A 25,879-nucleotide genomic window follows, 5' to 3' on the forward strand; every position below is an offset into this window, starting at 1 on the left:
GGCGAGCCAAGGGGCGAAGGGCCAGATTGGCGTCTGGGGCGAGTGAATTCGCGGCACCAAGTGTGGAGGGAGCTTTACTTTTGCGGCTGAACGCAGCGGAAAAGAAAACAGTGGTGGAGAGGTGTTATATATACACCGTACTGTACATTTACACTTTACAGAATATACTTAAATTTATGTGTTGACAGTACTTCAAATTAGGATTTAATTTCATATATAGTATATATATTGTGTTACACACAGTATATATGTATATACTCTCTCTAAATATATACACATACATTATATATATATATAGAGAGAGAGAGAGATTTATATATAAAATGCGTTTAACACAGAGATGAACTAACAATGCAGAGGAGAGTGGAGTGGATCACGTGATGGGGGGCGGCGCAGTCTGGACGCGCGATCACGTGACGGGGGGCGCAGTGCGGGCGCGCGATCACGTGACGGGGGGCGCAGTGTGGACGCGCGATCACGTGACGGGGGGCGCAGTGTGGACGCGCGATCACGTGACGGGGGCCCACGGGGCCTTCCTTCCTTCCGTGTTTTGGCGGCTCGGAGCAGAGCGCGAGCGGCGGCGCCCGTCAGTCACAGTCACAGTCAGTCAGTCACCTGAGAGAGGCGGCGCCCGCAACAGCCTCACCTCAGCCACAAGCCACAGCCGCGCGGACAGACGCCGCTCCAGATGAATGCCCACTCCAGTACCTCAGACTGAAGCGACAAATAGATTAAAAAGTGATACAGAAACTGTAGAGACAACTCTCCTCCTCCTCTCACGCTCTCTCTCTCTCTCTCTCACACAGACAGACACACACACACACACACCCGAGGTAGGAGCCAATGTTATTGCACCGCAGCTGCCGTGTCGCCATCTTGGCCCGGGGTTTGTTGTTATTGTCGGGGCCGCGGCTTCTCCTTCCCTCTCTCTCTCTCTCTCACTACCCTTTCTCTCTCGTTATCTCTCTCCTCCCTCTCTCTCTCTCCCTCTCTCTCATATATATATATATATTTTTCGGGTTCGTTTCTCTCTCCGTCTGTGGCCTCCCCCCTCCTCCCCCCTCCCCCCTCCCTCCCCTCCTCCCCAAAGCAACGTTTCTGTGGTGTTTTTTCTTTTTCGTGTTTTTTTTCAAAAATAAGAAACGCAGTCGTCGTCGTCCCGTCCCCCACACACACACACACACACATTGCAGGGCTCCGGGGGGGGGTCGGTTTTTTTTATTATATAAAAAATAATTGATTGATTGATTGTATAATTGATGGATTTGCTGGGCTTTTAACCCTGTGAAATGGTGTGTGAGTGTATATATACATCTATGTGTGTGTATGTGTATATATATGTATGTGTGTGTGTGTGTATATATATATGTGTGTGTGTATATATATATGTGTGTGTGTGTGTGTGTATATATATATATATGTGTGTGTGTGTAAAACTCTTCTTATCTCTCCCCTCCACCCTTCTCTCCCTCTCTCTCTCTCTCCTCGGTGACCGTATCTTTGTCAGGTTGGGAGAAATTATGTGTTTACCACTGGGGTCCCCCTATTCGCCTTTTTTTTTGGGGGGGGGGGGGGGTCGCTTAATTTGGCCTAAACTTGCTGCTGCTCAGTAGTTATTTTTTTTAAAAAAGTGCTAAGGATCAGCATTGTTGAACCCCATTAAGTCGGGGGGTGGGGGTGGGGGAGCTTCGTTTCATTTCCTTCTCGTGTTTCTTGTATTTTTCCTTTTTTTAAAATTTTTATTTAAAAAGAGAATGAGGGAGAGAGAGAGAGAGAGAGTGTGAGGGTTGGTTGGTTGGTGGGAAGAGAGCATGTTTTGGTTTCCTCTGCAGTTCCTATGATGGGATATCTAACGCCTGGTGTGGCCTGAAAGGTTTATTTGGAGTTTGTTTATTCACAGTTTCCTTTCTTCTCTTCCCCTACACCGCCCCAAATGTATAGTTTTTTTGTCCACAAATCGTATTTGAAAACAGGCTGCTATTTCTCCTGTGTTTGAGTGAGTGAAATGGGGGGAGTGTTCGGCTAAGGTATGGCTGCCATTGCAGGGTCTTTGGAATATTATCTTGAACCCAAGTCTGCCCTTTCCTTCCCGTACGAAGCATCCAAGATGTTGGTGTCCTGTAATCTATGTTATTCAATGTTTGTGCACATTTCGGGATGTAACAGAGGGCATAGTTGTGCTTATATGCATTTGTTTGGATTTTGTTTCAGTTAGGTTAGAGATGTTGCAAAAATATCTTGCTGGGAATTTAAAGGATGTTTTTATTCCCTATGTCCAACCACATTTCCATGTCACAGATGTGTCCATTTCAGATGTGTGTTATATTTATTTTAACTTGCTTTAAAATGAACTTCCTGGATATGTATGTACTTGCCCTATGTAAAGGGTGCAATTGCTGTGCGCAATTGGCTGCTGCGTTTCGCCCACAAAATATGCAGTCAATTGACTTTACAGTATATTCTGTGAAGCACTTTGAGACTTTTCGAAGATGCGGTAAGGCGTTGTATCAAATGCAAGTATTATTATAAATGCTAATTGTTATTGCAATAATCATAATTGAAAGTAATACACTCAAAGTCAAATCTCAATTCACCTAACATTTGTTGAGCTTGAGTTTGGAGCAGAATGTTTTGCATTTGAATCCTCATGGATTCAGCAATTTTTTGGGATCAATAAAATGTCTTAAAATGGAAAGTGGAGGGGGGCGTGGAGGAATCATGGCAGCCATAGTGATGTAGGTTTGTAGTAATCTAACTGATTGTTTAGCAGGAAGTCTGACCTCAACCCTGAAATCCAAAGACTTGATTGATATCATGACCTTAGCTGAATGAGCTGTGTGAAACTGGGTTTACCATTTTGTTCACCTATATTTTAATATAAAGATGGGATAAAAATTGCTGTGAAGAATCTTATTGTAGATAAATTTGATTGTGGTAAATTGTCTTGAAGTTATGTAACGGGAGTAATATGTGAAATAAGGGCTGTTGCTTGTGTAAAATGAAAAGTGCAATGTATATCATACAGCGCCAAGATGAAGGGTTTGATAGAAGTCTAAAGTGAAAGCTTAGTGCAAGGAAGTTTATTTGATATCTGTACCATAAGATTTCCTATATTTGTCAAAAAGGACCAGACATTTTGTACCTTCTAATTAATATTGTTTAGTATAGTGAAAGAATTTGAATTTAATTGTATTTTGATGACTGGCTCTTGCTAGTGTACCACATGGCATGCACAGTGTGATACTTTTATTTTTTACTAAATATTGCCGGGAAATTGCATGTCTTATGCATAAAACTGTCACTATAATTGACAGTAATTACCATTGAGCACCTTTTATTTGAAGTTGTTTTAGTCTTGCTTTTATTTTTCTTGATTTTGTGCTGAGAAGTTTGATACAAATAGCATTAAATTATTTGTATTAGGGCCCCATGTGGCCGACATTGGGGCATTGGACTCACTGCGCTATATTGTGTGCATGTCAATTGCAATGATTTTCTCAACAAAACATTTGACAACAGTAGAATAAACTGAATTTGCATAGAATGATACAGCACGGACCAAGCCATTCAGGCCAACTAGTCGTACTGAATTTACATTTAACAAGATGTATCTTTTTCTGCAGCACAATATTACCAGGTGCATAATAGTGATGCAGAATATTTCCTTATCTGGGATCACAGCGAGTCATCACTATGGATTTTTGAATGCCTTAAATTGATTCAGGATTTGTACTAGTCCCAAATTTCCTTCCCATTCCACCATGTGTCAGTTTGTAAAACAATTAGTAGTACACTATATGTGATATTTAGTTGGACAAGATGTTTGTTTCTTAAATATTACTGTTGAAACATGATGATAAAAATACCAACCAATTGATTTTGTTGTGACTGCTGCAGTCCTCCAGATAAATTTATGATTCACTTCATGGCTGTTTGTGGGACCTGCTTTGCACAAATTGACTGCTGCATTTGCCTACACATACACTGCTGCAACATGTAATAGTTGCCTTTGCAGCACTCAAGGTTTTAATATTATAGGCACCATAACACATGCAAAGCTTATTCTATTATTAGTGGACCTTTTTATTTGGTCAGTTGTTGCATCGTGAAACACGTGGAGTCCTGTAGCTCAGTGGTTAGAGTACTCGCCTCGCAAGTGAGAGGGCAAATTTTCTTATTCCACACACACCTCTGTTTACCAAGCAACCCAGTTGTTAAGTCAATTGGCGGATCCCAGTTGTTAGTCGATTGGCGGATCGCTTTTCCGAGGTTAATGGTTCCTTCGGAGAAAAAAATTGTTCACTTCAAACCACGACTGTTTGTGGGACACTGCTGTGCGCAATTGGCTGCCGCGTTTCACCCATAAAATATACAGTCAATTCACTTTACCGTATATTCTGTGAAGCGCTTTGAGACTTCTTGAAGACGTGATAAGGCGCTACATCAAATGTAAGGATTATTATTATTTCTTCACTTTCTAGCTGTCTTAAGCTCTGGTGGATTTATAGTAATGGTTGTTTTCCCTTTGTGGTACAAGATCGGAGCTAATGTGATTCGGAAGCAATGATGTTTTTGTGGAAGGCTGAGCTAAGGTGCTTGATGTGTGCAATTAAGTGCTGAAAAAATATTTTAGAAAAACACTAATTTGGGGACTGAGCAAAGATGGTGAGGATGGAAGTAGGTAGAAGATGGTAAAAGTGATGTGATCTGAGAGGAATGGATTAGGTGGAGAGTAATCAAGTAAACTAGTGAGAATGTAAATGAGGAGTACAGAGACTTACCATTTGTTAATCTAGAAAGTAAAATGACAAACTCTAAATTTGGAAACATTACTTGCAATGAGGTAAGGATATTGGGAGTGTTCTGGAAAATTAAGGCCTGAACATGGGAAGAAGATTGAAGGAACAATCAATAATAGAAAGCATGAAGAAGGCAATGGATGGAGACAGACTAACGGGGAGAATGAGTGGCCGAAATAGAACCTGATATGGCAGCCCAGTAGAAAGTACTGGGTCCTTTGCTTACTGGTGTTTAGGAATTACAGTGATCTCTTTTATTTCTTAATTTATTAACTCATTTTATTGTACATTATGTAGATATAGAGGACAAGGAATTTTTTAGGAATTTATTCGATGTTGATGGCATCAAGTATTTATGTTAGTAAAAACTTCAAATAATGTTAGAATTTCTGGAATCAGTCTGAACTTGATACGTAGAAAAACTGCATTGGAGATGCATCCTGCAACTGGAAACATGTGGAAATAATAAAGGTAGACAGATGGTCTTTTGAAGAGATGCTTTTGAAATGTGGTTATGATCAATCATTCCTTCTAGTGGATCTCTCAAAAATATTTATCGTGAAGTAGTAGGACAAATTGAGTAGGGAAAAGTTTGTCTTTTTTGTTCAGGTAGCATCTGATGGTATTCAATGGATAACGTGTTCAGTTTAATTTGTTAGAAGTTCTACACTGTTACATAACATGCAGGATGTGAAGTCAGCAGTGACCTGACGGCCCTGAAAGTCTCATTTATTTGTGCTGAACGGTGGCAAGTCTCACCAGTAGTTGAGAGAGTGTAAGTCTTCAGTGGACCTAAGCTATAAGTGAGGCAGCGCTATGTTGAAGGGAGCTATAATGGGCTCTCTTGTATCAGGAATTTCAGTTATCTGCAATATAGATCAGGGTCAGCACGGGTATTAGCAAATGTCTCATTGATGTGTTTATGATGTTTATAAGAACAGCATTAACTTTTTTTTTCACACACCGATCCAAAGTAAAATTGTGATATTGTTCAAGCAGTACTTCTCTAAAGTCACACCTAGTCTGTTTTTCCAAATCGCCTTGAAGATATCTTAGTTTTGAAACCGTATTAGAGGTCTGGTATTGTATAGCATTATCTACCTTTCTCAACCCAAAATGCAAACTCCTTCAGGAGTGAAAAGGTGAAAGTTGGTAAGAATTTTTTTTAAAAAATGTATTAAATTTTTAATTTTTAAAAAACCCTAAGCTGAGGTACTTTCCTCAAATAATAATAATGATCCTTGCATTTGATATAGCGCTTTTCACGTCTTCTAGCCGTCTCAAAGCGCTCCACAAAATATGCTGTAAAGTGAATTGACTGTGTATTTGTGGGCGAACGCGGCAGCCAATTGCGTACAGCAGTGTCCCACAAACAGTCGTGGATTGAAAATGACCAATTTATTATTGTTTTGTTTTGGAGGGATTATTATTAGGCTCTGTGTGGAGTAAGGAAACTTGCCCGAGGTTTCACCCTCTGCCTGGAATTGAACTCAGGTTTCTCGCTTGCAAAGCGAGTGCTCTAACCACTGAGCTACAGGACTCCGCAGGAATAGCCTATACAGTAATGAATTAGTTTATGAAATGTTGAAAGTGTTATCAATCTGACATTGATTGGTTAACACCAGATTAGGGCACACCACAAAGGTATTCCCTTCCTGGTTTGAATTTTAAATAAGTTTGAATTTCCCACCTAATGGAGGTGTATGTACCAGAAAAAAATAATTAACTTGTGCTGAATTGAATTGATCTCAACTTAGTGATAGTGAGAGTGCTGCTAAAATTGGCCTTGGCACCACCGGATTGGAAAAAAATGTCTCATGGTTTTCATTCCTGCTTCCTCTGCAGTCAGTTAACTGGGTATTTTGTGTTGGGTTTGAATGATATTGGAGCATAGAGGATGCTCATTGGTTGAATAGTCTCAGTTTGTGAGTCCACAGTTCAGAAATGGACAAAGATACAAGATGGCTGTTAATGTTTGGGAAGGAATTCAGCAGCATGAATCTACATCGACAGGTTAAAGGCCTAGAGTGTGTACAAAGTATAAATGCAACAATTAGGATGTGTGTCATTTTTGTTCTTAGAAGACCGTGCCACTGGAAAAAATTTTAAAGAGTTATAAGGTCTATGGCATTTAAACCCAGCTCACTGTGTAGAGAGCCTAAGAGCACTAACCTCTACTTCTACGGAAGCTGTTTCTGATCTGGAGGTTCATGACCTAAATGGAGAACATCCCTTGATCCCAAACTAGTTGTACAATCTAACTGACCTTCTTGACTTCAAGGCACTCATTGAAAGCCATGTGTGTCTTTTGTCTTTTCCCAAAGGCTGTTTTCTTTCCAGTTTTCCAGTCAGCAATTCTTCAAAATACTGGATTTTTCTTTGGGCTACTATGCTAAACAGCTATTTGTTTCCCATCCTGCAAAGGTAAACAACTGAGCATTTTTCATCCACTGCAACAAGCTTATATAAAACATCTTGTGATGTGATCAAATACTTAGTCTCATGAAATAAATTTGTGGAACCATCCCCCACAATCGTATTAATTCTGGCCTTTTTTCTGCTGTAAGTTCTGAATTTTCTACTTGCCACTACTTGCTATGTTAAAATTGTCAACGAAATGTAATCATCACGCTTGTCAGATCAAATTGAAAGTTCAGACTTTTACATGTTAGTTTTGTTTATCACGACTTTTCTGTTGATCACAATGATCATCCTAATTATTTTTCCTTCCAATTTATATAAATTGATTAATATTTCCAATCTTGAGTGCGATCAGCTTTTATATTTTTGACTATCTTTACATCCACTGTGTTTGACGAACATTATTTTTGTTGTATTCATTTTTAAACCATATTCCGAGCTATTATCAGTTATCTAGTGTTAGCTTTCTGCTGACTCCACCAAGTTATCAGCATAATGGAGGATGATGGTGATTACTTTTTCTCTTTTTGTACATCACAGTCATCAGAACAGATAGTGTAAGATTAAAAAGGATGAGCCAGATTCTTGCAACTGCTGAATTAAGATTTTCTTTACCAAACATGAAGGTCCTGAATTGTGTACCATTCCCTGATAATTGCTTTGAATTCAATTCGGGTAGAGTTTCTGCTTCTCTGATCGGCCTGAGCAGATCTCAGTTGTACTCTTCCACCAGCACGAATGTGATGGACTTGCTGTTTGTACCTCTGCACTTGGTGTGAATAGTGCTAGGACGAGCTAATTTAGAGTTGTGGATTTTAAAAACAATGTTGTACTTAAAAAAAATTAAATCCACTTTATAAAGTCATGCGAGATAAATACATCAACAGTAAACACATTAACGGAGATTGACACATTAAAATAACTTGATCTCTTAAATCTTGTCAAGAAAGAAGGCATTCCTGTTACTTCCACACCCTGTTTTTGTTTTCCGAAGGTAACAGATCTTACTGTTTAACTTGCGTCCTTGATTTCACTATGTCACATACAAACTAGGAGAAATGTTTCAGTGTAGATAATGTACCACAGAGTTGAATGTGTACCATATATCGGCTTTTGGATACTTTGGGAGTTTAAATTATGTCCGATGATTCATTTACTATTAGTTTTAATCAAGTATCCAACGTCTCTGAAGTAGGGGCTGTGATGTCCTATATGTTCTATGAATAGAATAATACTGTAATGCTTGTGTTTTATTCAGTTCTTTCCCCTTTGCAATACTCAACCATTTGAAAGACTGCAATAGACTGACGCATCATAATGCTGCATCACAAAACAATGCATCCTTTACTCCTGTAGGAAACTGGTCATGATAATTTCTTAATTGTATCAAATATAAAAGTCCATGATGAAGTAGGACTGGATCATGCAGATTATTTGCACAACCAAATCAGAACCAAGAATATAGAACTTGGTTACTGTAAAATAAGATTGAGCAGATTCAGAGTTTGTTCTAGATAGAAATATATTATGTGAGTGGCCTAGACATGTTTAGGCTGATAAATTGCTAATGTGTGATTTTCTGGACATATCAATTTAGCATTCAGAATTGTGGCTATGTGCTTTTCTATATATCCATCAAATTTCCCGAAATATTTTTCTCAGCTGTTTACATTGACAGTAGAGTATCCCAATAGGTTTTTAATGAATCCTGCCATGGGTCTATTGTCTGTAGAATTTTTTTGATGGGAGCTCTTGCCTTGGCTCATGGGTCCTTCAATTCAGAGAGATTGCCAGGAGCCAAGGCGAAGGGTACAAAAAACATTTTTTCCCTTGCACTTAATTTTTATATTTTGTAGTTTGGGTTCTCTCTTGTGCTTATCCTTTCTGATTCCTTGCTTTAATTTCTTCAATTGTTTGTTATGTTTATGTTTTTTGTGCCCAATTCTAGTTAGTTTTATCTTTTTCTTCAGTTTCTTGTTTTGCTTGGAGAAACCCAATCTTGCAGATCCACAATTTGAGGATCCATAATGAGGCTGAGGAATGTCCAAGTTGCTGCACAGGATAGAACAGTTATTAATTCTGGACATTAGAAAAAATATAACAAATTTTGGTGATGAGACAAGTTGCATAGGCTGAACAGCACCAAGATTCAAGAGGATGAAATAAATCAAGTAATTGGTTAGTGCTACCAAGCTTAAGAGCTTGTAGATTGCAATAGGAGAAGTGTGTGGCGGGGGGTAATTGCATCAATGAGGTCTTGAAGGATATTTTATTTGGTTTGTATGTAGATCTTGCTATGATTCCGTGAGGAGCAGTAGCAAATTTCAATGAATGTTTTTGTTTTTATGGATTATGCATTTTTTAGTGTTGTAGCTTGTAGTTTTTACCTAAAGAATGAGCGTAGTTCATACAAATTTATTTTTAATCCTTTTGCTTTATTGCAGGCATTACTGAAATTTGAGCTCTGGACTCTGAAGACACCAAGGAAAGCATTTTTACTGTGCCGCAGAGGGGGGAAAAGACTGCCATGAACATTCACTTTTGCTTTTTGATTTTAACGTGGTCTGTTCTAGAATATTAACTTCAGGTTTCAAAAATATTTACAGGCTTGAACTTTTTACAGGGAGATTAAAACCTTTATGTACATTTTTTTAATACATAGTTTTAGCTACAGAAATATTTGGATTTGTTGAGGTCGATGTGAAATTTAAATTTATATTGTGATGCCGGACAGCGGCTATTCAAATGACTGTAAAATCGATGTAAATCCTCTCAGAAGTGTATGTGGTATTTCCCAGAGCCAACTCTAAAAATGATAGATATGTGAAAAAAAATGAAACTGCTAAATTTATAAATGTGAAAAAAATACATTCATGAAATAAAACCTGGCTACATATCTTCCTGTATTTTTGGTTATGCTGCATACAAATCACTGCTGACAAGTGGGTTAACTAATTTGTTATTTTATTTATATATTTTTTCTTTTCCCTCTGGAGTGTTGATATTTCACTGAAAACATTAATGAGGTGAGCGTAGTTTTACCTGCTCGCAGTTACCATTTTAACTGGCGTAGGTATTCAGGTTATTTTGTACACTTGAATAGGGAAGTGATAAAATGAGCAGCTGAGGTGGGGTTGAGGTGTAGGCGAGCACAGTGTGCTGCTACTGGTGCTTCAGTGACCAGGTCACCCTGCAAGCTCTTCCTACAGTCTGCTGAACTCCATTGGGAGAACAGGAAGTTAGAATACTGGAAACGTCTGAGTTGAGCTGACCCACAAAGCTCTGCTTGGGGGGTAAGGATTTTCACATTCAGTTTTACTATTGCTTAATAACCCTTTGTGTTGTTGTTGTGAGATGAATTTACTCAGCATCTTTTAAATCGTTCACCTGTTTTTCTGTTGCAAAACAAACTTGTGTACCACAATTAGTGAAATTCTGAGATCCAGCAGAATTTTTTCTGTGTAATTGTATGATGCCTTTATAGAGATACTGTGACAGCAAAATTGCAAGCAGTGTTATAGAATGGATATAAACTTAACAATAATTTTACTTAATTACTGCTCTTAGATTAGCCAAATCGAAAATTGATTTGTAATAGTGTTGTGAATGTCGGCTCACGTATTGGGTTAATGTTATAATTTTTCTAACTGAAACATCGATACCTATCACTGTTTCCCCAATGCATTCTCCACAATGAGATGAAAACTTACTGTGTGATTATCATTGATTTGTGTTGCATTGAGAAATTACTATTCTGACTTGAAAGTTTATTTTGAAAAGTATCCTGAGACAAATACAATGCACATACTGAAAATAGAATATCCTGCCCAGCAACTTCACATTCTCTTGGCTATACCTGTCCTAATTTTGCAATCATTCATCTTATGTGCACATCACACACATCAGAGATGTTAGCACAATGGCAGGTAGTGGTCAGAACAAAGTCTGCTGAATGCTCTGAAGTTGACAAAACCAAATAAGATACTGATATAAAATTTACTAAAAGAGGGATTTCAAGCTGCAACCGACTGCGTGATAAGGCCCTATGTCAAATGCGAGATTATTATTACGGTACATGTGTTTTGTAGCTGAACTACTGAATTCCAGCTGCACTTCAAACATTTTTCTTCCCTGCCTTTCCCCAAAATAGAAAGGCAAACTATTCCCTTGGGTTCATCTCAAGGATAAATCTGCAGGTGTGTTGCTGCTGCTGCTTTTTGACTCATCCCTTCAACAGTACAGGGAGTCAGTCCAACCCCTATTGAGTTTTCCTTTTTCTCCCCCTCTCAGACTCCGTTGAACCAAGTAAAACTTGGCTTCCGAGGAATCAGCCCATCTGGTTGAAATCTGTTAGTCAGAATTTCTGAGCTCTATAATTGTAGCAACTTAAGAACTTCAGCTGATGATGCACAGAATCACATAAAACTTGCAGCGCGCCAACAGGCCATTTGGCCCAACTAGTCTTTGCCAGTGTTTCTCAGTGGCAGGGCCTCTCCTAATCTCTTCCATAACCTTCTTCCTTGTGCATCATGTGTAATGAATAAGTCCTAAATTTAAGATGATCAATACAAGTTTAAAAGTAAAAGGCAGCACACATCTGAGCAAAGATAAGCTGTTGATCCTGTAACAGCTAATTGATGTCATTAACGTGACTAGATTTGAAAAAATTGCTACAGGCATGATTTGTCTACACAAGGGAAAGCAGCCACATATAAATTTGAGTATAATCAGTAGATAAAGACTTGACAACATACCATCTTGTATCTTTTGCAATCGAGAAATGACCTGGAAAGCCCTTTTATAGATGTCTCAGAATTCTGAAGCCTGTAATTTTGCACAAATGAATTGCTAACAAATAAGTTCAATGCATAACCTAGCTAACTTGAGTTTTGCGTCAAAATCAATTACTGAACTGAAGGTTCACAATTTCCATTGAACAAAGAGCGAGCCTATTTAGATGTAGTTGGACAGAAAGGAACATTTTCTTTAAAATCTCGTGTATGTGACATTGTGAGTGGGAGCACTGCTCTCAGCCCACTGTCTATTCATGTAGTTACATAAGGAGATTATACATTTATGTGACTATTCCCAGACGATTTCCAACCAGCAGTTCTAAATGTATAAAATAAAATGTTGAAAAGGAACAACTGAAGCATAATAGCAACTGTTCAGATTCCCTCCCCCACCCCCCATAACATTTAGAAATATGGGACAATTGAAAAAAATTAACTAAATTCTTCTGCCTGCATATTGTATTCAATGGCATATTTAATGAATACAGCTACAAAAATTGCATTTACATAGCACCTTCCATACTGAATAGTTATTGCCATTAGACAAATAATTTTTCAGACAGATTATATATTTGGACTGTGGGCTTTAAACAATTGTTTTCTGCATAACTGGTTCTATTATTCTATAAACTGTAGATGTGTAATCATACACTCTTTTAATGTCTGCCATTGCTGTTAAGTATAAGCAATTAGATAGATTCATGTTCATATTCATTGTGAGTTACTGATGTGAACAAAATAATGCAGCATTTGGGTTGTTCACTTGAAAGTTTTTGTTCCTGGAATGCTCTAAACTTCTTTCAAAACCACTATATGATCAGCATTAATTACATGTTTTAAAATAAACTAATGTAAATAACTATGGTTTAGTTTTTCTGCTTGTTTTATATTGAATTGTGACTTCTAGATGCCTCCTGGTTGCACGAAAAGAAAGGTATGGAGGACATATTTTGTTGCAATGAGTATCATAGAGTATTAGATTTACTAGTGTACATAGCTGAGCTTAAAACCAGCTCTTATTCAGAATAAGTAAATTTGTGGTTTATATAATTGTGTGAATATGTGTCTGGTTTATTACAGAAATCTTTGCTCGTTCCCATTCTAACATCTGTCATCGCGTGTCCCCTTTTATTTTATTAGGATCCTGGCCATGAGGTTTGATGCTGACAAGAGACACTGGACCTAAATGGCGCAGCATGACTTTGTTCCTGCTTGGCTTAATTTCTCCACATCTCAGCATTCAGCCAAGGTACTCTTTGTTGTGCTTTTTCTAATTTAAAAAAAAAACATGGTTTTCTGAAGAATGTAATCATGATAGAAAACAGTAGTTCTTTGCATTATTATTAAGATAAGGAGCACCTTGAAATCGCAAACTACATAGCTAAGTGAGGGATTTTAGTGTTGTAATACAATATGTTCAGAGTTGGAGGATTCTCTTTAACTGAATAGATTTTATCTAACCTCAAGACCTGTAGAGTCCTGTAGCTCCGTGGTGAGAGCATTCGCCTCATTCGCCCCAGAGACCTGGGTTCAATTCCCAGCAAGCGAAATCTTAGGCAAGTTTTCTTACTCCACACTCGTCTGTTTACCTAGCAGTAAGTAGGAACCCAGTTGTGAGTCGATTAGCGGGTTGCTTTTCGGCGGGTAACAATTCCTTCAAATAATAATAATAAATTGGTCACTTCAGTCCATGACAATTTGTGGGACACTGCTGTGCGCAATTGGCTGCCACGTTTCGCCCGCAAAATACAGTCAAATCACTTGGCAGTATATTCTATGAAAACCTTTGAGACTTGTCCAAGACATATTAAATACAAGGATTGTTATAAGACATTGTTGCGCAACCTCTGGCATTCATGAAGCTTGCAAATTAAATCAAACCTCTTAGAGGAAACACATTTGTTGTCTTTCAAAAGTAATGCTTCATCTTACCATGCCTGAGCATCACACCTGTTATGTTGAACCCTTAGATTTTATACCTTATTACGTGGGAATATTTTTTTAAGATGTTCTGTTCAACAAATCTGGCTCCTGTAGCTCTTTTGATGACTGAATGCTCCCTAACCAAATACATTAGAATATAATTTTTTTGTAACTTCTTGGTTGTGTCATAATTACACTTTTAACCCAAAGTTTCCTTTGACACTTTAAAATGTTGCTTTACTAAAATTGGAGCTACATTTTTTCTTTCCCCTTCCTACGCACTCCTCCCCTAATTCTCTCACTCTCTCTCACTCTAAATATATATATATAATATTTTATTTTAGCCCAATTACTTTGGAAATTGCTCCAGTTAAATGGGGTCCTTGAATCGCTGCTCTTTTTAATGGGAATTCTCTTTTTCCTGGAGGACTACATTTTTTAGTACTATACTGAGTATTGAAAATACTCCTCTTGCAAATCACCAATAAATTGTGCGAACTAATTGAGCATGTTACTGATTGAAATGATCATCAAATGTTTGGATGCATTAAATTGTGATTTAGTTCATCAGTTCCAACTATTTATAGATTTTGTGCATTTGCAGCAGATTTCCGTAGTGCAGATTTCTAATTGCAATCTGCAATTTTTCTAATTGAGTCACATTGAACTTGTGTAGAATTTTTTAAAGGACAGGATACACGGGATATGATATTACACATTCCACTGGGTACAATGTGTGCCTGTGCGTCCCAGTTTGGTATCCATGTCTTTCGAGTGATGTTTTCCTATATAGAGTAGTAATATGTTTCTTGTTGCTTTCTTCTGCACAAGGTACTTGTTCTACATTTGAATCGGAAGCTGTTGTGGGGAAGCTCAATTGATTTAATCTTTCTGAAAACTCTTTTGTACAGTCCTCTTCGACCAATGACAAACACGGAGATCATTTTGCTCGGGGAGATGGTCGATTTGGTGTGAGTCGGAGAAGGCACAACTCTTCGGATGGATTCTTTAGTAATGGTCTACTCAGAGCTGCTGGAGGTAATTATCACAAAGTCCTGAGTTAGCAGAGACACATTTTGAGAGAAAAAAAACTGGTTAAACTTGTAGACTTGTTTTCTGTACAGTAATTGTTTTATCCACTCGCCAGGCATATACACCTAGAGAGAAATAGATATATTGTGTGCTGTTAATGGGGAGTTAACATAATAGGTTCCAGTGTGACTAAATGAATGAAAATATTTTCAACAACAAAATGCTTTTAAGTTGACAAGTTGAAGAGTAAAAGGGAGGGAGAGGACAATTTTTTGCATATATTAAAGTGCATATTTAGGAATCCTTTTTCCTCATCAAACTAGCCCCAAGTGTCATTGTAACAATATCAGGCAGTAGGCCAAAGGTCCATCTAAATGCCCCCAAAATTATTTAAGTATCTGTAAATGTGATGTCTTTAAATTTGCAACTCCCATCAATAATGCAACTATAACTGCCTTTACGGCGATTCCTTTACATTGATGAAAAGTAGTCGTTTTGGTTTCAGGTATTTGCACACTTACCTTTTGTTTGCAGATGGCTGGTATCAGCCTTCATTGCTCCGTCATGATTCTGTGGATTCGGGTGTTTCTAAAGGTGTTCAAGTTAGTGATGCTGGAAGCCAAGGTTGGAAGGAAAATGCTGGTTGGCACAATGTACCCAGGACTCACGATGGTGTAAATCATCGCGGTAGCCATCGGCACTGGAATGGGAATTTTCACAATAGAAAAAGTTCAGCATTCCAGGACAAGCCACCTTGTCAAGGAAGAGAAAAGGCTGAGATCAAGGAAGAGAAAAAGGAGGAAAAGGATGAAAAACTTCAGTTTGAGGAAGAAGACTTTGTAAGTCCATTTTTGGTGTCTTTTTAGATAAAGTAACCTAGTGTTACTGATTAATTGGTTTGAATCACAAGAATTCTTTCGCTGAAGGCAGTAAACCAAATTAATGGTCTTGCATCAAATCTTTTTAAACAGCCTTCTTTGAATCCTGATGCAGAAAAACAACCAAGCCAGAGCAGACCTGTCAGCACACCTGCGGGAGTCTGGGGTAAGAAGAAGCCAGAGATTTACAAGCATATTTACCACAACTGAGATAATTAAAGTTAAATGTTTGAATTTACTTCCATATTGACGTAACAAGACACTTATCAAATACGAGGGTTATATTATTAATATAAGAAAACAGTTGGATGCTGCAATTGGATGATGATGAGGACGGATATTCAGAAAGGATGAGATCAAATGGTTTATTCAACAAAGATAGTTGTGGAAGCTAACCCTGGACAACAGCCATAAATTCACCTGTGTGAGAGGACACACTTGAAGAGCAAAGCCAATAAAAATAGTTTTTAAAAGTTTCACTGAAACTCAACATGTTCCATCACAAGTCAGATTGACTTTTTTTTAATTCCTTGCAATTTTTCTGCTTTTGCTTTATATCAATTATAAGTTGTAGTTTTTTTTAACTATAGGCATTGCTTCACAATCTGGTCTTTGCTGAAGAAAACACAGAAAAGTTGTTAGAGTTTCTGTAAATAGTAAAGAAAAAAAATCACTATTACTATTGTAGTGCTCTTTGAGTTTTTAATGAAATAAAAGTTTTCCAATGTTGATATCAAATCAGCCTGCAATAATTAAAGTCTATCATTGGGATTTAACATTTTTGAGATATTGTGAAGTGATCCAACTTAATGTCTTTATTTTACCTAAATCTGCTGATGCAAGTGGAGTGCATTGCATGATGTTGCGCTTGTAGTTACACTCATAGCATGCAAGTGAGTACTTTGGCTTGTGTCTAAACTCGCAGCATCACTGTACATGTGTGGATATAAATAAGCCATCATAAAAGTTCATGAATGGTTCCACTACCTATTTAAAAATCATCTGCTTGATGAGGATACCAAATTTGACACTTGAGAATGGAAATGTGGTATTGTTCTACTGGGTGTTTTTATATTGCAATAAACTAAGATATACAGATGTAGGAGAAAAAGATAATTGACTAAAACATTTCCCTTCCTTTTTTACACCTAGAAAACCCTCCAAGTGCCAAGCAGCCGGTTTCCAAGATGCTGGTCATCAGAAAAGTTTTGAGAGACGAACCGATATTCTTAACTAGCTTTTCTTCCTCAGGAAACCATCTCATGAACAGCAACAAAAACACTGTAAGCCCAAGTGTTTACAAAAATCTAATACCCAAACCTGCCGCTCCTCCTACCAAGGTACAGTAATCTATTGTATGATCCTTGGAAGTTCTTTATTGGCAGACTTATTGTTTGATAATGTGAATAAATCCCAATCATAAAATAACATTTACGTAACTCAAATTGTATAATACAGATGCAGCTAACAGGGATTGAGTTCTAATCTTTGGTTTGAGGCTTGTATTTAGATGATAATGTTAGCTGTCAAATTAAAGTTTTGCGGTTTTATTTTGGTGGGGGGTGGGTGGTGTGGGGAGGAGGGTAATCATTCTCAGAATCAGAATCATTTTAGGATGAATTCACAAAATGTGAGGGGAGAAGACAAGGGATGGGGAAATTACAGTATATCACAGGATGATTGATGATTGTTACCCCTTCAAGAATTCCAGTGGATTCATATTGATGCTGCTGTTATCCTCCAGAAATCAGATTTGTTTTTTTTTAAAAAAACTAATATTGGGCTGCAAAGTATTCTCATAAGCTATTGTAATTTTATTTTTTTGATTTAAAAATAATTACTGGCTGCATCTTCCTTATATGATCAGAATTCCATAGGGCGTTGCCAGTGCTAAGAAAGTTAGAACCTACTAACATTGTTTTCCTGTGTGTTCTAACATAGCCAGCTCCGTGGAAAGCCAGTGGAAGAGAGAACAAACCCGGCTTACTTTTCTCTGGCCAAGATTCAGCATTTACAAGTCCAATAGCAATGATCAAGCCATCAACACAGTCCAATAGTTCTAGTCACATCTCCCCAAAAGAGGTAAGATTCTATGTGCAAACCAGACTGCTTCTTCAGACATTTATTGGTTTAATGCTTTCGGATCTCATTGTGTCTTCTCTTTGACCGAGCCTTCAGCTCCCCTCTCGACTCTCTTCCCCCTCCTCGCTCCCTCCCTTCCCTCCCCTCACCCTGACCATTTCCCCCCTGCTCGGGTCATGACCCAACTGTGCAGCGCCTTGGGACGTCCTCCTGACGTGAAAGGCGCTTTATAAATGGAATCTTGTTGTTGTTGTTGTTGTGTCATGGATGGCTCTTCTGTGTTTTGTGGCAGCATTATAATAAGTGAGGTGGTTGGATTTCATCTGGAGGTGGTGCCTGATGGTGAATGACAACAAAGGAACCAAGCCAGAAGGGAAATAGTATGGGAGGCTGGAGAAAGGTGCAAGAACATCTGACAATTAGCTTCCTCTTAACTATTTTGCTTTGGGCTTGGAATCCAGACGGCCTTAGAGGCACAGTCTTATGATGTTATGCACAGAACTAAAATAATTTCAGAACCAGCATTTCAAGAAATGAAAGGTGTGGTAGGAAGCAGGGTGCTGTTTGGTTGCTACTATCTTAACTTGGGCATATTCACTTCAACATGACTTAAGACAACATGATTTAGGTTATGGAAAAAGAGGAACCAGATTTCAGATACAAGTACTTGGGCTCTGTTGGCTTCAAAGATACTGTTAATGGTGGAGTTAACCACTGTTGCAACCAGCTTATTCTGCTTGTTCGAATTTATATGTTTGGGATCCGTTAACAGAGGAACAAAATGTCACTTGTACTTTATATTCAAAGTTTGTTTACTTAGTAAGACAGGAAAGTTGCATTAGTACAGGAAACATAGTCACAATATTACAAGTTACTACCACAATATTGACTTCTGCTTGTGTATATATTAGCAATGTTATTGTAATGATAATATCCAAAGTTCATAACCTTCATCAGCAGTAGACGAAAAATCTCAATCTCTTGCTTCAGGCTGAAAGTCTCAAGATCTCTTACGTGAGATTAAATATCTTGAACTAGCAAGCGTTGTCTGTAAGAAGAACTGCCACGCTGATAATCACAGGCATCAAAAGAAGGAGTCAAAAGTACTTGTCTTTAGCAGTTGTATTTCTTGTATCTTTGTTTTTTGTCTCTTCTAATTACTGGAATCAATAGTTTGGTTTGCAGGGGGGAACACTATGATGACCAATATATAACTGAGCGACACCTCTTTTATAATTGCCTGTTTTGCAATATTAAAAAAAACATCAGGATGATCCATCTGAAACCTCACGTGCTAGTTGTTTTCAGGCTGGTTTAGACAAGCTGGACTGTCCTTGAGCCTGGTACCCATAAGCTGATTCAAACTAAAACCGTTATATCAACAACCAACAAGAGAGCTGCAGCTGCAATAAACACTTCTGAACTAATTTAACTCTTCAATGCACCCACACTAATTTTCCATACCTTTTTCTAATTCAACTAAAATAATGTTAAGCAGTAATATTTCTGATTCCTACAGCTCTTTGAGAATCAGTTTTATTTCACTTGATACTTGAGCAGTCTACGAACTAAATGCATGATTACCTAATCAGTATTAGTAGGTTCTTTGTAATTGGCCACTTAAGGTAAAATTTGCTACCAGATTGGGCCTTCAAATTGACCTTTGCAGAAAGCGCAGTGGTATTCTGCAGTTCAAACTGCATTGTTAATGGAATAGAGCAAACTTTATCTCTACCTGATGGTAGTACTTCACTTCACCTGGTTTTAACAATTCATTGGCTTTATTAACATCGCCAATGCACATTTGATTGCAAAGATCAGAGTATAAAATTTAAAACGGGTTATAAGATTTGATTTGCAACTATAAACTTCAAGTACATACATTGAGTAGATTCAATTGAAACTTTGATATACCATTAGAAGAACCATATTTCTCTCCATAAACGTTATAAATTACTGTCAATGGTGTGGGTTTACACATGCTGAGTGTTTAATTTGTTAAAGCCATCCTAACAACGTGCTTAATTGACAAAACATTTTGGATTAATTGGCAGTAATCTATGAAGTTGGCACGCACAACTTTGAAAAGTAATGGGCTAAGAATGCTTTGAATGTGAATTTCCAAGAGTTCGACCAAATATGGAATATAATGATCCTTTAATCCTGACTATACCACTGCTAGATTTAGAAGTGCCTTGGATTTTCTAAATACAGTATTACACTTTCAGACTCCTTCAAGCACCACCCCTCCAATGGAAATGAATGCAACTCGTCTGATAAAAATGACCCGAGTGAAGACAGACAAGAAGAGTGAGTTTTTGAAGGCCCTGAAAGATGACCGGAACGGGGAAGTCTCAGAACACCGAGACTTTGACAAATCAGAAGAAGTTAGTGAAATAACTTAAATTTTTTTTTATTTCCATTTCCCCCTACTCACCATGCAATATTCATGGGCTGAGAGAGCAGTCAGACTTTGTTGATTGTACCCTTTGTTTCCTACGCTTGTTGGAGCTTCTTAATGACTCTGCGGATTCGAGAACTCGCCACATGGAGAATCAGATTCCAAACCCTTCTTGTTGTGTGTTAGGGGCCACTGTAAACCTTTCAAGAGACCTTGTTGAGGACCTTGCACTATCTTTCTTACCCTGTGGAACCCCATCCCAGAGTCCCTCCGCCTCAGCCTTTCCTTCGCCTCCTTCAATATCAGTCTCTCCCTTGCCCACATCCAATCCTGAGCCAGGGTGCAAACCTTTGACTGTCCAGCGACTTAGTATACGTTTAGCTGAGTCCTTGATGTGCAGAGCGTAGCATTGACATTGGCTTTGCTTTTTTTTAAACCCAACAATCCTGTCAAGCTATTTTTGTTCTTTTAACCGTACTTTCACAACATCTGCCAATATTGTGTCTCCTGCAAGGCGCCATACAAATGCAGTTTGCTGTTGTCAAATGAAAGACTTCTTTCCTGTTTAAGTGGACAATACTTAATACTTACAATACTTACAATAAATCAGACAATACACGCATTTGTGGAAAATCGATTTTTAGTAAGGCTTGATTCTTGATTTTCCCCTCTCATTCCACTTCACTTTATACATTCTGGAAAGAATTTTATGTATGTGTGATTTCCTGTACTGTCCCATTGTTCTGTTTTTTTGCCCTCGTGTCTTTCGTTGCAAGATTTATATTCAGCTCACTTTTTATATGATGGATATGGCATTTTTATATTGTGATTTGCAGAACATTGTAGCACTCTAGAGATTTAGAGAGGCTGAAATAAACGGTTAAACTGCGGAATTCACACCAATAAGGTTTATAGAAGAAAGTCCTATTCTTCAAATCCAATTATTTTTGTATCCATTTCAGTGGAATGAAATTCAGGCAACTGAATTGTCACAGAGGTCACAGACTTGAGAGTCCGAGATGATGTTGGTGAATGCTTTTTAGCATAGCCGAGTCCTTGATGTGCAGCCGGCATTCTTGTCATGTTCAGCCTCTTCTTTTGTATTCATTAGAATATTTGTTAGCTGATTGCCAAGTAAAGCAGAAACTAATATTAATAATAATAATAATAATAATCCTTGCATTTTGATATAGCGCTTTTCACGTCGGGAGGACGTCCCAAAGCGCTTCACAGAGTACACTGTAAAGTGAATTGACTGTATATTTGTGGGCAAACGCGGCAGCCAATTGCGCACAGGAATGTCCCACAAACAGTCGTAGATTGAAAATGACCAATTTATTATTGTTTTTAGTTTTGGAGGGATTATTATTCTAATGAATATAAAACAAAGGAGGCAGCACACGCCTCATCTTTCTTGGAACCGAGAATGATATAATCTCAAAACCTGAAAATTGGATCGTCCACATTATTTCCTGGATCTCTCACAACCCGCAAAAATTAACTGTGCCAAGCACCAAATCTACTTCCAAGCTTTTATTAATGCTGCACTGAGACATATGCTAGAGATGCAAGCGACCTGCATTCTCCTCAGTTTTTCTTCACCACCTTTTGAGAATTATCCGACATCTGGGCCTTTGCTTAGCTATCCGTGGCAGCAAGGTTGATTGGAAACTTAGCAAAGTGGATGCGCATGTGGATCATGCCACAGTCATTTGTTGCGCATTCTATCAGCATTACGTGGGATACATTACCAGCAGGTTTCATTTGTACATCATCTTTGACATCATCTTTGTGCATCACCTCCTGTCTTCCGCCCAGCTCGGCGTCAGTCTCCGACACTATTAACCTCTCTCGTGAAGAGCGCTATATAAATGCAAGTTGTTATTGTATTGACTATACAATGAGTCTCCTGAAATTTATTTAATTTTTACTCTTCGTGTATAGGAGAGGGAACCAACCCTCATCTCCTTTCTGTGGGTTGGAGCTTCAGTCCAGGTTGTGGAACAGATTCAAATAAAGAGCGCCATCCACTTTCAGTCTGCTATTTAATAGAGGAGGAATACATGACTTTCCACTTCAACTAATTTGTAGTCAAACAAGTCAAAGATACATTGCCTGTTAAGAGCCTATGGTGCTTTGAAGGTGTAAATTCATGTCTTTCGCTAGAAAGCAGTATCATGTAGTCATCTGAATAGTTAACATAACTTACTTAATACTGCATCACATTTTTCTTGCTGAAGTTTAATTTCAGTCTTTTTGCAATAGGAGTGTATTGGCAATACTCCTGAACCCAAGGAAAATGGTGAAGAGAATGGTAATCAGCATGGTCTCTCCTTCTATGCAGCAGAAAAAGACTACCTTTCCAGTTCCCTTGAAGCAGAACACAGGTATGAACCGTTCTTTAACTCCATAGTCCAAACTTTATTAGTTGTCATAAAAATGTGTTACATTGGAGCACTTTTTTGGACTAGATAGTTTAGTGGATTAGCAAAGTGTCCAATCCCTTGTCTTCTGTTTACCCTTGGTACTAACTAACCTTGTTGCTTGTGAGATCAGTTCTGATTGAGCAGTCATTTGTTTTTTATATCCTACTGATAAAGTGCATTTGCATCTCTTGATTGTGTAAGTTACACTTGTATTTAGGCACTCATTTCCTAACCAATAAATCACCCTGTAGAGTAACTGGGGATATCTCTCAGGTTAATTGTTTTGCCTCTGATGCAGATGAAACTCCTCAGAGATGGGAGAGGCTCATATTGAAAAATTAATTTAATATCCAGTAGGTTTTCTTCTGCTTCCCCTATTCTCGAATCTCCTAACCTATCCCCAAAACAGCTAAAAATGATAAGCTTTCAATAATAGCAAAAGGCAAATAAGTGGAGTTTTTGTTTTCTGGCCCACTAGCAAGTGTTTGTTTGGCGAGTGGCAAATTGCTATAAATAATGACAAATTTTGTTATGGTAATGGGAATTTTGAATAATTAAATTGGCTTGAACAAACTTGTGTGTGACTTTTTTCATCAACATAGGTTGTGGCTACTTTTCTAAAGTCCATTTATTGTCTTTTATCCTCAGCTTCAATTTATGAAAGTGTGCAGTAATAGTTATGATAGATTTGTAAAACCCGGGCTTTCCGTGCGATTGATTGAGCTATGAATTAATGTTTCTTTCTGTACAGATTACTGAAAGAAATGGGTTGGCAGGAGCACCCTGATAATGATGACAGCTTCTTGCCTCTGACAGAAGACGAGCTCAGAGAATTTCAAGCTAAAACCAAGCAGGTGTGTGTAATGCACCATTGAAACAAAAATAAATAAAATTGATGTTTATTTGCTGATGTATTGTCAACCCAGTACTAAAAACATTGAAGTTACAACAAAATACAGTCAATTTGAGACGTCTCAATGACATGATATCAAATGCAAAGATTATCATTATCTCTGCACTTTCTAAACTATCCCATGTTACGCAAGATGCTTTTCCACATCTGGAATGATCTTTGTTTCCTTCCTTGTACATCTTCTGCCAGGTACCTTTCATCTTGCCACCAAAATCTTTGTGGTTAGAATTGTAGTGGTTTTGAAATGTTAATTACTGAGCAGATATCATACGTACGCACACAGTCGACTGAAAATCAGATTAAGGCTTGCTTAAGTATTGTGTTATATTTAAGAAATACTTTTCTTATGTGGAACTCTGCACTGTTATTACTTGGAAGTATTGTTATTTGGAGAAGGCAAAAATAGCCAAAGCATAGCTTTTAAAAGTTCATATTTTATTTATGAACATATTAAGGTAAGATGCTTCTGTGAGCACTTTGACGGGATCAAATCCTCTCTGCTCAAGCATGATGGAGGTCATGTAGTGCAGAGCATACACTTCTGTTCTGAAATTGCATTATGCTTTATATAGAGAAAAGTTAAAAAAAAAAATTTAAAGGAATCCTGCATTTGAATATAGTGTTTTAAACATCTCAAAGCCATTCGCGCAATGAGTTTCTTGTAAGTGCAGTGTCTTGTGTAGGTAAAAGCATATCCTATGAAAGTATCCTCAAGAGAGTTTTGGGATCCCAGTTGAGTACTTATTGGTGCTTATTGGATACCTGTGTAATGGATTTGCAATGTTTATGATGAACTTACATAAGACTTGAAATTACATGCTCCATTAATCTTGGATTCAAATTAAATTCGAGGATGTTTAAATAGTCTTTTAAGATGTTGTATAATTGACATTTAAAAAATAAATCTAAAGTACTCGTTGTGCTCTCTGCTGAATTGTTTTCAGTAGTCCTTTTTAACTTCTGCAGAAAGATTTTGTTCAAATTATCGTGAATTTCCTAAGTGTCAAGAAATGGGTAGTTTCATAAATCATCTTAAAATATTTATTTTTAAAATTGAGGGCAGAAATGTCTGCAGCCTTCAAAGGGGTAAGTGGCTTAATATTGTAGCCGTTGATTTTGATTTACGTGCGTTTTGTTAAATTCCTGGCACCAAAGCAGCATTGCAGCTGACCCAGAAATGTTCCATTGTTTTTAGTTGGAGAAAAACGGCTGTAGGAAAAATGGTTCTCTGCTGAAGAACAGATGTACAGCTTTGCAGTTCACCCAGTGGAGAGGCACCTTCAGCCCAGGGCTTCGCAAAGTCTCAGACTCTGAAACGAGCAGTAGCGACACTTCCGATGATGACGTCTAAATCTGGTACAAGTCGAATTCACACCACACATTTCCTTATAGCTGGAGGACTAAACTTACTAAAGCTCTTTTGGCACAGAGTTATATTTTTCCATGCAACAAGGGAGTTGATCACAGCCCCAAAGAAGAAGATTTGCTTGTTCAGCTTTTTTTCTTTTTTTTTCTTATGTTTTTCTTTTGACCAGCCGGTCCTGTTGAATGCTTCGTAGAATGATATGTACATCAATAAAGAAATGGGGGCAAAGCACATTCTGAGTAATCATTTGCAAGGAAATAAAATAAAATGGGTATCTTTTTGAAAGTAGCTTCAAAAAAAAACATTTGCAAACAATTAGTAGGAATAGCTGTGTGATAGAACAAGAAATGTGAGAGACCAATTTCCAAATACTGATGATAAATTGTCGAGAATAATGCTAATTACATCTGTTTTATCAATGTCATGAAGTTCTGGGGAAAAAAGAGAAATGCTTGTCGCCAGAAGTTTATCTCCATTTTTTTGGGTACAGTTGTAAAATATTCACAATAGGAGTTTTGAGTTCTTCAAACAGCCTTGATATTCAGGGTTGATTGTAAAATATAAATTTTGTGAGATTTCAAAGATTAAGATTATTTTGATAATGTTATTTACAAATTTAAAGTGGCTATCACATATGAATATCTGTATGAGGAAAACTACTGCATTAAAATACCTTGGAATAAATATTTTGCATCAGTTTGCCAACTTGGTTTGCGTCTTAATTCTTCCCTACTTTCTTTCCCCATTTTTGGTATGAGAACATGTTGAACATTAATTTTAGGTCGGTTTGTTCAGGAATCAGTAAGTTTACTTGAATAAGATTTTGCTGCTGAAAAATATTAAAG

General features: G+C 37.7%; 1 protein-coding gene across 5 annotated transcripts; it reads left to right on the top strand.

The window, feature by feature from the left end:
* Positions 1 to 562: 562 nt before the first annotated feature.
* Positions 563 to 25,739, top strand: gpbp1l1 (GC-rich promoter binding protein 1-like 1). 5 transcript variants are annotated; one of them, XM_007899880.2, is made up of 12 exons: positions 563 to 833; positions 9,665 to 10,513; positions 13,154 to 13,262; positions 14,848 to 14,974; positions 15,503 to 15,807; positions 15,940 to 16,012; positions 16,999 to 17,186; positions 17,788 to 17,928; positions 20,157 to 20,315; positions 22,595 to 22,716; positions 23,507 to 23,609; positions 24,864 to 25,739. In XM_007899880.2, exons 3-12 carry the CDS (start codon positions 13,200 to 13,202, stop codon positions 25,017 to 25,019), a joined length of 1,437 nt encoding a protein of 478 aa, XP_007898071.1. In that variant the 5' UTR covers positions 563 to 833; positions 9,665 to 10,513; positions 13,154 to 13,199; the 3' UTR covers positions 25,020 to 25,739. The 5 variants fall into 5 exon arrangements, with proteins under 5 accessions (XP_007898071.1, XP_007898073.1, XP_007898074.1 ...); XM_007899882.2 differs by lacking the exon at positions 563 to 833 and adding an exon at positions 1,809 to 2,027; XM_007899883.2 differs by lacking the exon at positions 563 to 833 and adding an exon at positions 7,185 to 7,223.
* Positions 25,740 to 25,879: the final 140 nt, after the last annotated feature.

Source organism: Callorhinchus milii, unplaced genomic scaffold (genome assembly GCF_018977255.1).
Source record: "Callorhinchus milii isolate IMCB2004 unplaced genomic scaffold, IMCB_Cmil_1.0 Scaffold5, whole genome shotgun sequence".
Classification (NCBI taxonomy): Eukaryota; Metazoa; Chordata; class Chondrichthyes; order Chimaeriformes; family Callorhinchidae; genus Callorhinchus; species Callorhinchus milii.